Source organism: Carassius auratus, chromosome 16, assembly GCF_003368295.1.
Source record: "Carassius auratus strain Wakin chromosome 16, ASM336829v1, whole genome shotgun sequence".
Taxonomy (NCBI): Eukaryota; Metazoa; Chordata; class Actinopteri; order Cypriniformes; family Cyprinidae; genus Carassius; species Carassius auratus.
Genome location: NC_039258.1, coordinates 22959868 through 22976208, shown reverse-complemented (window position 1 = coordinate 22976208; position 16341 = coordinate 22959868). Strand labels below are relative to the sequence as shown.

The following is a 16341-nucleotide window of genomic DNA, read 5'->3' as shown; positions in this document are numbered from 1 at the left end:
TTCACGCCCACCACCCCTGCCCATAGGAAAAGTTAAATTAGATTGTTTAGCAGGGCTGAAATCTTCCTTATCAATATCCTCAAACATGCCTCGAATCAAAATGAAAGCACTAAATTACAAAAAAAATTAATATGCTTTAAACAGCAAAACCAATTTTTCATACAAGATCCTGGAAATCAGAAATCAATGCAGTTAATTGTCAGTATGAACACAGTTCAAAGAGTAAAGATAGACTTTTCTTGATGGATGTAAAATATATTCTTACTCTTGAGTCCGTCAGACAGAGTTCCACATTTAAAACGCATCAACTGACAATAATTATATTTTCAGATAAAGGATACGATGCTCGAATGTCAATGAATCACCACGAGGTCCTTATCACAGTCTCTCTCGATTAACACACATCAACGAAGAAGAAAAAAAAAGATTCCCGGAGAGGAAAGTCGTGGATGAAACTCTTTAAGTTACCGTTCCTTTAAGACGAGATGTCAAACGCTGTTCATCTCACACAGGTGCGCTCTTTATCCGCGAGCACGGAGCCGCTGCGAGCGATGGCGATGAAGAAGACCGGGAGAGAAGATCGGCGAAGCCGGCGAGCCGTCATGCAACCACGGCGATCTGCGAAGCGCTGATCTGAAGATCCGAAATGGTCACGGGCACCACGTGTGACCGGTGTAATCTGCGTTGTGTTTTTTTTCTCAGTAACCAGTCGGACATCAGTTGACGGTTCTTCATTTACTGTTAAACATAACACAAGTCTTTTACAGTGTGTTTTTCGCCCTTGTCTTTTCTCTCCCATGCACAGACAGCGCAGAAAGGGAAGAGGAAATGGTATACAATTTTCATACAAAATTAAACAAGTGACAAAACAACATACCTGTTAAACATAACACAAGTCTTTTACAGTGTGTTTTTCGCCCTTGTCTTTTCTGTTAAATGGAGGTCAAGTGCAACACAATTAGCACATGCTTCAAGTGCATCGATTCACAGAAAATGGATTAAATTAAGTGAAAATGCAGAAATAATCAAATATGAATGTAAAATAATATTATATATGATTTAAATAGAGTTTTAAAGTATAAAAGTGATTTTTAAAGCAAAGATGAAATTAGATTGATCAGAGCCAATTAGAAGCCCACCTCTCCCATGCACAGACAGCGCAGAAAGGGAAGAGGAGGCGCAAAGACAGGAAATTAAAATCAATTCTTCCGTCAGAAATTTAAAGGGGAAAGTGCACACACAGACATACATATTCAGGTATACATTTTGAACAGTTTTTGTGTAATTCTATAAATGAAATGAACATTAATTTCCATACCCGTTACATAAGTTCACCTTGAGTTAAAGTCTTGATTCTTCGGTTTAAAACCTCAAATCTTGTGTGTAGAACTTTACATTTATAATTGTGAAGATGATTAGAGGTTTGAATGTTGAGGTTACAGTCTTGAATTTATGTCTAGAACCCTGAATCTTCGGTTTAGAATGTTAAATCTTGATTTTTGATTTCAGAACCTTGAATCTTGAGTGAAATGTGAATACTGAGTTTAGACAAGCGAATCTTGATTTACAATCCTGATTTGAGATTAGTAGTTTAGCATCTTGAATCTCGAGTTCAGAACCTTGAATTGGAATCATGAATACTGAGTTTAGACCATTGAATCTTGAATTTACAATCTTGAGTTTCAATCTTTGATTCATGAGATAAGAACCCTGAATCTTTAGTTAAGAATAGTGAATCTTGTGTTTAAAATCTTGATTAATGTAGACCCACAAGTCTTTAGTTTAGAATCTTGAATCTTCAGTTTAGAGTCGTCTTGATTTTTGATTCTAGAACCTTAAGTTAAGTTAAGAACCCATAATCTTGGGTTTAGATCACTGAATCTTGATTGAAGGTATTCACTGATGAAGTGCTGCTAAAGAGTTGTTATTGCTGATGTGTTGTTTATATCTATAAATCATGCTTCTGAGAGACTTTATGATCTCCCTCCTGCTTCCAGTCATACTGAGTACATTTCTAGATAGGAAAGTTGTGTGATATTAAAGGAATAGTTTTACAGAAGGAACGAGGATTGTACTTTGATGACATGATATCACTCCATAAGTCGCGAGATTGTTTCAACAACAACGTGAAATTATATAAAGTACGGCACATATATAAGGTTTTGCACATTTAGTTTTTGTGTACATGACTGTAGAATGTATGCTTTGAACTACAGATGTAGTGTTTATTAAAGTGTAATTAAAGTGATAGCGATTTATTCGTTTTGCAAATGCTTTTATCCAAAGTGACTTATAATTGAGGAATGCTTGAGCATAAGTGATTCATTCTGAGGAGATCGTGTAGCATGACGAGAGCCAATACACACTTTACAAATGACTTGGAAAAGTACAAGCTAGAACAGAGATGTAGGTGTGACACAGTGAAACTTGAAGGTGTGCGAGTCAAACGCATGACATTGTTTTATCAGACAGAGTTCAGAGTTTAATCAGAGTCTGCATCAGCTGGGTATGGGACAGTGCTGATATCCTACAGGGTTCAGGATCAGGAAGAGTTCACTGCAAGAATTCAGTTACACTGTAATGAAAGAGACTTGGCGCTCATTCACCCCTCTGTTTACACTCTTCTAATTCTGCTTTTATGTAGAAATGAAATGAAAACAAAAGCCCTCAGGGGTATTCAGGCCATGAGCCGTTGCGAAAGACAACTCTTGTGTGACAAGGCGACACTGGGACTGTGTGTGTTTTGCTGGTGGAGGAGGTATTAGAAGGTGCTCGGATTTATTAGGAGTAAAAGGGTTGTAGTTTCCAGCAGCTATGTGAGCTTTTGTTGGATGAGACACTGGGGGTTTGGCTGTAGGGTGAACATGCTTTTGTTTTGTTGTCCCTGGGAGATCATTTTTTGGCCGGCTCTACGCTAAAGATCATTATGTGATCGTGTGTGTGTGTGTGTGTGTGTGTGTGTGCAGTAATTGTTTCTGCATGGTGCTGCTGTGCAGTTCTGTGTATGCTTTGACTTGTTCTTACTGTGCCAGAGGGTTTTTAAAGGACATTAAAAAAAAAGTTCATTGAAAAATGAAACTCTGTCTCATTTACTCGCCCTCATGCCGTTCCAAACCCATATGATGTTTGAGGAACGGACCAAGATTTTGTTATTCACAGAAAATTGTGAACAGACCAAAAAGTAATTTATCGAAAATCTTAATTCTCCTCGGCGCATTCAAAAGAATCCTTGAGAGGAATAGACAATACAGGAGCAAATCAACCTTTATAGTTGGATCATTTCCATGTATTTAAATGACTCTTGCTCAAAATGGACTTTTCTGCTGCACTGAAAGGAGAGATTTTTAGTTAGTAGCAACTTACATTTCATTTTGTTGTTTTTTTCCTCACGAAAAAATATCGAATTACTTAAGAAAGCTTAAAATAACAGACCACTTTTTATTATACTTTTCAGATTTCTAAGTCTTCTGTCCATTATTAATTGTAATTTAAATAAGAAAACAGGTTTTATGGCTGTTTTATAGCTTATATATATGTTAAATAATTCTGATTATAATGTAAATCAATGAGACTTTTATAAAAGAGTATATGCATTAAATTATATAAATATCAGTTGTCACTGTATATCTCTAAAAACATGTTTTAGTAAGATGAGATTTAAATGCTTAATTTGATGATCAAAACATATAATCCAATGCAAAGCCTGATGATCTTTTTTGAGAGATTTAAACATGATTAAAAAACAAATGTATCCAGTACAGTAAGTGTTCATTTTACTGAAATACTACTAACAATATCAGTTATTCTTATGTTGACATGATAAAATCAGTAAATATTTCACAGCATTTAGGTGGATGTATGAACAATTACACTTAAAGAACTTTTACTTGATGAAGTATAAACTATCTGTCACACTGTCAGTCTCTGTTTCCCTGGGTGTCCACTAGTGAGCTCACTTCTCCTTAGGCACTTCGCCATAGGCACCATAATTCCTCTAATCTGGTCCTGTCTTCACAGTAATTGCACTCCAGTTAATTGCACCAGGTACAGGAAATCTATTGTCATTAGTCTCCTTATAAAAACCTGTCTTTTCCTGTTGTTTGTATGGAGTCCTTACCCTTCGATGTTCCAGTCTTCTCGTTCCCCGAGATTCTCCATTCCTCACATTCTGAGTTCCCGTTCCGTTCCCTTTTCCTGTTTCCTTCTTTGTTTGTTATTTTGTTTGTTTGGACTGCATTTCTGGTTTTGACCCTGCCTTGTCTGACAATGAATTTGGATTATCCTATTAAAGCATACCTGCGATTGGATCTCTCGACTCCCTGTGTTTTCACTGGTCGTCGAATCGTTACAGAAGGACTCCATCTTAGAGGATCCAGCGGTATGTCTAACCATAGTTCCTTCCCAGTCACAGAACGGGTGAGGAATGGGTTTGAGGGTACCCACCTGGTAGTTTTCCGTGGAACCAGGGGAGGTTGCTCAGGAGGGAGTAGTCGAGAGGAGGTCCGGCAGCAATCTCAACTGTGCCCTCTCATTGACCCGGGGTTCGGATGGGAGCCACCGTTTCCCAATTGTGGACAGAGAGGGGAGAGGAGGCGCAAATCGGCTGAGCCAGCACCGCTGTGTAAGATGGCCGCCAACCCAGCGCCGCTACGCAGCATGGCCACCAACCCCGCACCACGAGGCAAGATGGAAGCCAGCCCCACACCACAGCACAAGATGGCCGCCAGCTCAGTGCCACGAGGCAACATGGCCGCCAACCCAACCCCACGAGGCAAGATTGCTGCGCAACATAGCCGTCAGCCTGGAGCCACTGCAGAGGATGGCAGTTACAAAGGGTTTTCCTGAGTCGAGTCAGGTGATCGTTGACTTTCCAGAGTTGAGTCAGGTGTTCATGGACCCTCCAGAGTCAGGGTTAGTCACCTTCCAGAGTCAGGGTTAGTTACCGTTGACTTTCCAGAGTCAAGTCAAATTCCAGTTGACTGTCCAGAGTCAAGTCAGGCTCCTGTTGACCATCCAGAGTCGAGTCACGTTCCAGTTGATTCCCCAGAGTCAAGTCAGATTCCTGTTGACCTTCCAGAGTCGAGTCAGGTGCCCATTGACTTTCCAGAGTTGAGTCAGGTTCCGGTTGACCCTCCAGAGTCGAGTCAGGTGCTCGTGGACCCTCCAGAGTCAGGGTTAGTCACTGTTGACCCTCCAGAGTCGAGTCAGGGGACCGTTGAATTTTCAGAGGTGAGTCAGGTTCCGGTTGACCCTCCAGAGTCGAGTCAGGTGCTCGTGGACCCTCCAGAGTCAGGGTTAGTCACCGTTGACCCTCCAGACTCAGGGTTAGTCACCGTTGACCCTCCAGAGTCAGGGTTAGTCACCATCGACCTTCAAGAGTCAGGGTTAGTCACTGTTGACCCTCCAGAGTCGAGTCAGGGGACCGTTGAATTTTCAGAGGTGAGTCAGGTTCCAGTTGACCCTCCTGAGTCTAGTCAGGTGCTCATGGACCCTCCAGAGTCAGGGTTAGTCACCATTGACCTTCCAGAGTCAGGGTTAGTCACATTTGACCTTCCAGAGTCAGGACTAGTCACCATGGACTTTCCAAAGACAAGTCAAGTCACCAGTGATCTTCAAGGACAGAGTCAAGTCACCGGTGATCTTCAAGGACAGAGTCAAGTCAACGGTGATCTTCAAGGACTGAGTCAAGTCACCGGGGATCTTCAAGGACAGAGTCAAGTCAACGGTGATCTTCAAGGACTGAGTCAAGTCACCGGGGATCTTCAAGGACTGAGTCAAGTCACCGGGATCTTCATAAACAAATGCAAGTCACCAATAATCTTCATGAGCAGAGTCAAGTCAGCACAGATCCTCTGGAATCCAGTATAAACACCATGGGATTACCAGAGTTTCGTCCTCCCGTTGGTCTGGCCGCACGGATGAGGTGGTCTTCTGCTCCGCCCTGGGGTGCTTACGCCCTGACCACACAGGTGTGGTGGACTTCTGCTCCACCCTGGGGGGCTTCCGCCTTGACCACAAGGATGTGGTGGTCTTCTGTTCCACCCTGGGGGTCATCCATCCCGACCACACGGCTGTGGTGGTCTTCTGCTCCGTCCTGGGGGACTCTGGCCTCGACCACAAGGAGGTGGTGGTCTTCTGTTCTGCCCTGGGGGGCATCCGTCCTGACCACATGGCTGTGGTGGTCTTCTGCTGCACTCTGGGGGGCGTCCGCCCTGACCACACGGTTTTGGTGGTCTTCTGCTCCGCCCTGATGGGCATCACGTGATGTCCTTCATGGACTTATGTTTTTGTTTTCTTTTGTTTTTTCTGTCTGTTTCCTCCTTTGGACCTGGTTGTCTTGTCTCTGTTTCCCTATTCTACCTGGTCCTCCTGTCTCTGTGTACCATGTTATCTGGCCCTCCGTCCCTCCCCCTAGTCTTCTGCCGCTCCACCTCCCTCCTAGTTTCTTTGTCTGTTTGGTTTTTCCGTGGTTTCGGGTGGAGCATCTGGCAGCTGCTCTGTGGAGGAGGGGGTAATGTCACGCTGTCAGTCTCTGTTTCCCTGGGTGTTCCCTAGTGAGCTCACTTCTCCTTAGGCACTTCGCCATAGGCACTATAATTCCTCTAGTCTGGTCCTGTCTTCACAGTAATTGCACTCCAGTTAATTGCACCAGGTACAGGAAATCTATTGTCATTAGACTCCTTATAAATACCTGTCTTTTCCTGTTGTTTGTATGGAGTCCTTACCCTTCGATGTTCCAGTCTTCTCGTTCCCCGAGATTCTCCATTCCTCACATTCTGAGTTCCCGTTCCGTTCCCTTTTCCTGTTTCCTTCTTTGTTTTGTTTGTTTGGACTGCATTTCTGGTTTTTTCACCCTGCCTTGTCTGACAACGAATTTGGATTATCCTATTAAAGCATACCTGCAATTAGATCTCTCGTCTCCCTGTGTTTTCACTGGTTGTCGAATCGTTACACTATCAATCAGGGACAGAAGGCATGGAGTAGTTTATGTGTGTTTTGATCAGGCCTTAGAAGTTCATGCATTAAACATTAAACAGTAGGCTTTAAAGGGTTGATGGAAATGTGTGAGCAGTACAAGTCTTCATAATTTATTTTTCTTCCATAAAAAAAGAAAGTCATGTGGGTTTGGAGCAAAATAAAGGTGAACATTTTGAGTGCAGTCTGAGTGCTTGATGGAGAGATGGACAGAGATCCAAGTGAACGAGGAGAAAGAGAGCATGCATGAACAGAGAAACTGAACTCGTTTAATTCTCACGAAACATTCCCTCCTTTCGTTTTCCTTGCATTGGTCCAAATCCCTTGCTATTGTGTCCATCTGCTGCCAGAATCTCTCCACCCAGCTCAGAGAGCATTAGAGAGCTGGATGTGTTGGATAAACGTGGATGACTGGGGACAGGGGGTTGGACACGGACACAAAACTGTAAACAGAGATTAAGAGGAGCTGGGAAGGACGGTATTTGACTGGTTAGAGCGAACGAGAGCGTTTGAGGGAGGGATGGAGACACAGCTGTGTTTGTGAGAGAGAGACATGTGGGCTCTGATCAGAATAACACTCTCTTAATGCTTCAGTGCTCTGTGACCAGACTCACACCTGGAAGAGCCACTAACTACTCTTTAGTTTCTATACTGCGCAGATAATGCAAATGTTCTGTATGCATGTAAGTCACATTAAATATGTACAGTAGATGCTTTCCAGAAATATTGCACGCTTTGGTGTCCAATTATGTTTTATTTCTGTCTTTAGAGGCATAAATTCCTCATAAATTGTTGGATGAACAAACTATGAAAAACAGTTAGTTTTGAGCACATTAAAGGTGTTTGTGTTGAATACATTGTTCAAGCTCAGCTATTCAGGGGTGCGTTTCCCAAAAGGATTGTTAGCCAACTTGTCTCAAGTTCCTTCGTTACCAACATAATTAAACGATTCGGTGTTTCCCCAAAACCATAATTCAAATGAACATTCGTAAACAGCATCGCAAACTTGCTCGACCTGTGGTTAGAAGCATAGTTTCTTGTTAGCAAAGGGATATGGGCTTAAATAAATATGCTCTTGGGCACAATAAGCAAGCTAACATGCAGTACAATATACATATTCCATTTTATCTCAAACCTAATTGCACATGAATCTATTTATTTTTGTGTGTCTTCTAGAAGAGCCGTTTTTGAAGACTGCGCATGTGAATAAATACCTAAGGAAACCCAAAGTATGATGTAAGAGGGAACCCGCGATGAACCAAACATAAAAAAAAAAAAGCAAAGTGACAGGGAACAAAAAAAAATAGTAAATTAGACATCAGGTACCATGTTCAATACAACAGCACTTTAGAGATGTCTAATTAGTTAATAGCAGAAATTATTCCTCCACCACATGCGTGTGACATCATTAACAATGGCCTTATGTTGTTGAACTAATGTGGTTCAAATGACGGAGGTGCGACTGTGTTCGGGAAACAGTAGTGACTGGCTAGTTCGTTTCAACAACAATGCATCGCACTATGGTAGTTAATCAGCAAGTTACTTCGCTGTACAGGAAATGCACCCCAATACTGTTGCGCAGTTTAATGTAATAAAGATGGTGTTTATGGCTTGCTATTCTGAGAAAATTGCACACACACAAAAAAAAAATCCAAACTGAGGTTCGAGATTTCGAGAACAGTCTGAATTCACAGTTGCAGATATCCTGTTTTATCCTAACATTAACTGTAAAGTAACATTTGGCTTCATATTTTGAGCGTTAATCACCTTTGTACTGTCCAAATGTGGAAAAAAATTTTTTTTATAAGTTTCAAGCCCTATTTTATACAGTAAGTTTGCGTAGTAAACATACTTTTTGCTGTATGGTGTGCCACAATGCAATGTGCTTGATTTTGAGCTTTCATTTAAATTGTGGCAGATCTATGTCAAAAACCTTATTTTATTTTTTTGACATTTGATTCTGAAAGGCAAGACATTTATTTTTCGCAAAAATGTAATTGCAAGTGTGAAACAATTGCTTTTATTTTTAAGTTTCAACAGAAATGACGAAGTGTATTTTAGTTTATGTTTGTCAGGACATTCATCAGTAACCCTTTAATCCTATTTCAAAGATAATGTAAGTTGTTATGAAATAAGGATGCACTGAAGTCCTAAAGTTGGTCAAAGCATTCTGAAGAACTCTTTCAAAAGTATACTCAAGTGCACTTCTTTTTCACACTGCGTGGCAATACTACTGCTGGAAACATTTGCAAGATGTCTACTGCTTGAATGATTGTTTTCTCAGTTTTCAGTAAGCAGAAAGCTAGTATTTCATCTGGAGCAGCGCTGGAGTGTGTCATCTGTCTAAGATCTTAATACTGACTCCACGAGTCTTTCTTCTGTGTAAGATGAGGTGTGTGTTTCTGATGAAATCACCTTTGATCAGTAAATCTGGGCTCGTCTTTGCAAAACCTCTGCCCACTCTGTCGGGTTTTGCATCGAGAGTTTCGGAAAATGTGTCTGTTTTGGTTTTACAGTGAGGAAGGCCAGGATTCGCTGTATAACACACTCTACCAACTCTTGCTCAGCCAATTGCAACTTATTTGTATTTTTAAGCAGGGAATAATTAAGCCACAAGCTTTCTAAAGTAGCATTTTAGAAAGATATTATACACTACTGCTCAAAGATTTTTAATACAATTTGAAAAAATAAATGTATAATGGTTTCCCCAGAAATATTGTGCAGCACAACTGTGTTCAACATTGATAATAATCAGAAATGTTTCTTGAGCAGTAAATATTAATTTCTGAAAGATCATGTGACACTGAAGACTGGAGTAATGATGCTGAAAATAAATGTAAATAAATGTAATTTTATATTATATTAATATTTCACAATATTACGGTTTTTACTGTATTTTTATCAAAGAAATGCAGCCTGTGTGAGCAGAAGAGACTTTTTGAGCAGTAATGTACATAAATATCCCCAAACACAGTTTACATAGTGTTACTGTCTAAACATTTGATATTGTTATTCAAATTAATCATTAAGATGATTTTTGTCCAAGTAATACAATTCTTTCTTATACAGATTTGGTTAACTATAATAACTGTTCTGATCATTGCACATATAATTCATGTTTCACAACCACATTTTCAACATTATATTTATCACTGTGTAATTTGAGACTGAACAGACTTGTTTTTGTGGGTTGTTATTTAAGTGAGGCCGAAGTGTGTGAATAGTTTTCAGGCTCGCGCTCTTCTTCTGACATTCCAGCTCTTTCTTTTGGTCTGTCTGTATATCCCTCTTTCCCTGAACGGATTCCTCTCTCATCCTGTGCTGTTCTTTCTTTCTTTCTCTCGTCATCCCTCTGTCTTCCTGTCGTGCACCGCTTGTCTCTCTGAGTTTATTTAGAGACAGCGATAGCGGGAAGTATATTTAGTCTGAATAGACTCACTGTCTGCACACCAGAGAGAGAGAGAGAAAGAAAGAGAGGAGAAATTACGATATTTCTTCTAGGTTCTTGCTTTTGCCCTTCTTTAAAATGGGCCTATTTTGTCCATTATTTTTATAACTTTTATTGACGTTCCTTTTCTCATGCATTTCCCTCTCTGTCTGTCTCTGTGACCGTCTCTCTCTCTCTCTGCCTTTGTCTCCATCATAATCTCTCAAAGATAACTGTGACTGAACGGGAAAGGCTTGGAATCTTTCACTCTTTTGTCAGTGTCAGCTGATTCTGATAGACGGACTGAGAGAGAGAGAGAGAGAGAGAGAGAGAGGGGGAGAGAGTCTCACATAACCTGACCTTTGACTGACCGGATAAAGTCGGCTACACATTACAGCATTTTCTGGAAGAACCGCCCACTTCGACGTATAGAGAACTGATGTGTTTGTTTTGTGCTTAGGAGCGGGGTTATTTAAAGTAGATCATGACACATAATACACCAGCATAAAAACAATGTATTTAAATAATGTCACAGTGGTTGTTTATTTTCCCCTGGTGTCCACCAATTTCACTATTAGTGTTTTATATTTTTTATTATTTATGTGTTAGTATAATATTCATTCATATTTTATATTAGAACTTATTTTTATATGTTTAGCTTTTATTTTTTTCTTTTACTTTTTTTATTAACTTGGCTACATGCTTTTTAAGCTTGTAAGATGTTTTATTTTAGGAATATTTATGTGCTATTGTAGTAATAATTAATATTATGTGTAAGCAAGGCAAGGCAAGTTTATTTATATAGCACATTTCGTACACAATGGTAATTCAAATTGCTTAACATAAAAGAAAGTAAAATAGTCACGAAGAAAAATAATACAAAAATAAAAACAAACAATTTTAAAACTTTGGAAATTATTTAAAAATTGACTTATTTAAAATGTATTTAAAACAGTTAAATATAGAAAATGATTTTACATAAAATACAGCGAATACGTAAAATACAGTTGCAATCGGTCCGGACATCACACAATGAGTTTTGAGTCTATATTTGAATGTGAGTTTTAGCACATCTGATATGGGACGTTAGACAACTGTTCGTGACATTATCCTTTACTGCCAAAGGCCTAGACTACATACCCAACTTACCTGTTAGGGCCTTGGACTGGGGTATAGCTCAAGGCTTTGAATCAATAAAGATTACTTTAAAGAGATATGGCAAAAAGCTTAGCATTTTAAATTTTGCATTTTGCCTGTCACACAGGGGCTACACCCTGTTTCGATAGGTATCTGAGGTACATAGGTGGAGTGACGCCCAAGATGAAATGAGGCTTTTACCAACTCAAGAAATGGCACAAAGCAACCACGCGAAGCCCTCACCATATAGGATCTTAGAAAGAACGCGGAGCACTAGCATGTGAACTTACCATAGTGTGGATTTCAGAAAGTGTGCAAAGACTTCATGTGCGCACTTACCATAACATGGATTTTAAATACTGTTCTGGGGGGGGGGGGCTCTCATGGCACTCTGAAAGAGCAGCTCATAGATGGAATGGTGCATCCCAAAACAATATGTTTGAGAGTCATCAACTCGAACTATAGTTATAATGCTGGAGCACTCTGGGGGAAAAAAACAGAGAACTCAATTTCATGTGAGAGGATAACTCTGAATTCAGGAAGAGAGTAGCGCACTCATGCACAACCCTTTTTGGTAAAGGGGAGCACTGCTAAACTGTTACGAGAACTGCCCAAGTAACCCTTCATGTTGAGGGAAGCGATGCTTGAACAAAGACACACTGGCTGACTGGAGCCCAAGGAACCAAGGTCTAACCAACTCAAAGAAAGGGAACGAAGCTGAGCGTGTAACCCTTACTGCACAGGATTTCAGAAAGTGCGCAGAGTCTTAAGTGCACACTTACCACTTAACGTGGAGTTTAGAAAGTGCGCAAAGTGTTCAATGTGCACACTCACAACCATATGGATTTTAGAAAGTACACAAAGCTTAGTGTGTGTACTTAAAGCTTCCTAAGTATCGAAGAAGTGCCAAACCACACGGGACAGGCAAGCTTAAATTTACTAACCTCTGGTGAGGGAAGCATTACCTGAGACAGCATATACAAGAAGATTCTTGCAAAAGCCACCTATACTTCCCACTTAATGCGTCAGTAAGAAGGGATATCGAATTGGCCAGGAAGGCCTTCTTTCTTCCCGATATCTGCCAGGTTCAGCCACAAATGTCTCTCCATTACCACCATGGCTGCCATAGACCTGCCCATGGTGGAGATGGCCTGCTTGGTAGCACAGAGAGAGAGATCTGTGGTGCGGCACAGCTCAGCTCCTGATCAGTGGAAAGTCCCTAGCCTTTATTCAGGTCTTTCAGCAGATCAGCCTGATACACTTGAAGCACCACCATCGTGTGCAAAGAAGCCACAGCTTGACCTGCTGCTGCGTATGCCTTGCCATTTAAGCGAGATGTATCCTGAAGGGCTTAGATGGCAAGGATGGAGATTTAAGAGAGGACGTCTCCCCCACAGAGAGATACCTAGCCAGTGTCTCTTCTACAGGGGGCATCTTCTCATAGCCTCGATGTTGGAAAAACTCACATGCTGAAACCGATGGATGCGAGAAGAAAACGGCCTCTTCCATTCCTTTTTGATCTCTGTATGAGCAGGCAGAAATGGGAGGCTCACCTGAGCTGGAGGGATATGGTCAGAAAGATAACACTCGTCAAAACGACCTCGCAGCGTCACCTTGCTAGCACGCTTCCATGGCATGTCCAACTTTGCCATAGCGTGATCCATTACCTCCAACAGCTCTACATATGCAGGGCAGGAGGATTGAGAAGACTCAGCCTCAGCTTCTTCACCATCCTCAGACATTTCCTACTCTTCCTGGGCCGAACCCAGCAGAACACTAGCCTCTGTATCGGAAAGTGTTAAAGAAATAACATCATCCTCCAGAGGCTCTCTCTCATCCACAGGCGACTAGCGCGAAAAGGAAAGTACCTTTCTAAACTCCTCAGCCAAATCTTCCTGTGATACCCACGAGCTCATTCTCCTTCATGCCTCAGTAGCGGCGGGTCCTAAACTCTCTAAACAAATGCGAGCAGAGCTTTTTCATTGAAAAACGCACAATGCACATAGATTGCTCCCTCAAGGACATTGCGTGTGTGCTCTTCACCCAAACAAACAACGCAAAGATTGTGTGTGTCATAGGATGTCAAATATCAATGACACATATGCACACACCATCTAAACACTTTGCTTGTGGTTGACATGATTGATAGAGAAAGCCACGTTCAAATGCACACTTCAAACAGTCAGTGAAGATGAAGAAGAGGATGATGTGTTCTCTCTGTGCCTATTTATCTGTAGTCACACCGGTAGTGATATCAGGGGCTGTCGCCAGCCAACCTGTTGGTGCTTTTTCAATGTATGCTTCAGACATGGTTGATGAAGAGGCATTCCCCACAGCGTCCCCTAGAGGACGTAGTTCGAAATTCCCTTGAAAAGGAACAAGAACTTTCTCTCAAAGAAAGCCAGAAAATGCCTCAGAAAACTAAGTTTTGATGACTAATAAAATTTCTTCAAGTCCAGTAAGGTCTTCACTGAATCAGCCCCATCAGACTTATTAAAACCCTGTGTGCTCTTACTGACAGACATCAGCCAATCCGATTAAAGCTTGTCAGATCATGAAAGTTCTCTTTGTGTGCTTCAGATGAACAGACTGTAGTCCAGCTGATACTGAAAATATAAAAAAACTTGGATGGAATGATAGGCATATGTTCAAAATAGATTTATACATTTTCTAGAGAAGCTGGTAGTTGGTTTAGCATCCAGAATGTGCTGGTGCATTCTGGGTCATGGTTAGCTGGTTACTTGCTGGCCCAAGATAAAAGAGCCAAAGTCGATCTGATATTCACAGTGTTCCCAGAGTCACAGGAAGCCAGGAGGTAACAGGGAATTTATAACTGTGATTTCCGGGCAAACAGATGAAGTCCTAAAAGGCAAGAATCAAGTGTGTGTTGTATCTTTGTTTGTAAACACCATTAATAATGAGTGTTTCCTGTGTGTGACGGGGGTTTTGATCATGACATTGATTGGCTGTAATTAATAGCTCAGGACTGTGTTGTGTTTGTGTGTGTGGCTTGCATCCGCACCCGAGGGATTTCACGAGGTTCACAAAGAGGACAGATACAACAGAAAATAATCAAGACGTTTTCAGAAAGTTTCATTTATGAGAGCAGAAGGATCCTTTCTGATCGTGTATTAATGACAATGACCATATTACACTCTTTTATGTCCAAACAGTGTTATTTTAGTATAATTGATATGCTATTTGTATATTTATTCATATTCTAAATTGTCATTCATTGTTTTATATAAAAAAAAATTAATTTAAGTTTTACTTATTTGCTCTACTTTTGTGATTTTTAGTATTTTTGTTTAGCTTTAATGCATTTTTTCATTTCAGTTTTTTTAGTATTCGTTTTTTTGAATAGTTTTAAATTTTAGTACTTCATCTTAAAAAATATTTCATTTCAGTTAGTTGCCAACCCATATGTGAATGTAATATATGCATGTATATAAAATATACATTAAATATACTGTCATATGAAGTAAGAGCTTATACTGTATATTAAAATTAGGAACAATTTCATATATATCTAGCCCATATAAATATATTTATGTTATAATATACATTTCCATATGGGAAGGCAGGTTTTCTCATTTTTGTTTTTGAAGTTTTACATGCAGATTATGTTTATTATATGTAGCTAACCTCTTTCCAAATGTTCTGTGTCAGTGGGTCTGGAGCAGCAGTGTGAGCTGACCTGTCGACCGGTCGGGTATCGTTTCTACGTGCGACAGGCAGAGAAGGTACGAGATGGAACGCCCTGCGCAAATAACACACCCAACGATGTGTGTGTGGGAGGACGCTGTCTGGTGAGAAAACAGGCTCACACACACCAATATGATAGTAACACCAGCACCGGAAAGAGCCACTGTGATTCATGTCTAAGTCTAAATCTCTTAATTTTGCTTACGTTTTTTTGTAGCTTGAGAGTGATTCAGGAGAGGGAGAAAAAGCCAAAAACGTTCATCTATGTGGAGTTAAGGAACAGACAACTCTTTAAATACTGAACTAAATGAGGGTAATTAATGGGACACACAGTATATATATCACTGTCATACAATACGTGTCTGCAACACATTTCTTCGCTCTCTTTGTCTTTTGGCCATTTTCTCCTCTTAAAAGTCGTCCTCCCTACTCTGAACTAGAGGTCTACATGGGTCCAAAAATTCGGAACCCGAAGAGACCCGTAAATGTGCTACACTGAACCGACCCGGACCCGTCTATTATTTTGAAAGTTGGACTCGTGTCCATTCAGAACCGAGAAAAGTCAAAAATTACTACCTGGAACCACCGCGAACCATTTATTCATTATTTCCTTTATTTGAAAGCTGGAGACGAACCCGGCAGGGAAGACACAGACCCGACTGGACCCGACTGCACATATTTCACAGTAAATTGCTATTAAGAAGTTGAGAAACAAGTTGAGAAAATGAAACTTTTTGTCTTAACTAATGTAAGAAGACTTGTCTCTTGTATCTGTACCTTGTAAATGCGACTTTGCAGTTTTGCTTTTTTGTATCTCGAGTCAACTTGCATAATAATTTAGACTGTTTGCCCATGAATTATAATAACGATTGCTCATCCAGTGCCATGACTGCTGACGTTAGCTTTACAGTCTGAGCAAAAATTTGAGATATAACAACAAAGAAGACGGTTCATTCATATTATTATAAAAATTGAAGCTGTATAGCGTGGTATGAAAAAGGCAATTGTCAAAGGTAAAGTCATTGCATTGTTTTTTGTTTTCATTACCGACTCACACTTTTCTCATCCTAATTTTAAAAGTTGAAAGTAACAAAACA

At 40.4% G+C, this 16341-nt stretch overlaps 1 protein-coding gene across 2 annotated transcripts in view; it reads left to right on the top strand.

Moving 5' to 3' along the window:
- LOC113116575 (ADAMTS-like protein 4) overlaps window positions 1-16341 on the top strand; it is an 86042-nt gene that overhangs the window by 53922 nt on the left and 15779 nt on the right. For both annotated transcript variants that reach the window (XM_026284813.1, XM_026284814.1), the window contains one exon: window positions 15209-15348. In XM_026284813.1, coding sequence (XP_026140598.1) covers window positions 15209-15348 — 140 coding nt within the window. The remainder of the gene's footprint in view (window positions 1-15208; window positions 15349-16341) is intronic.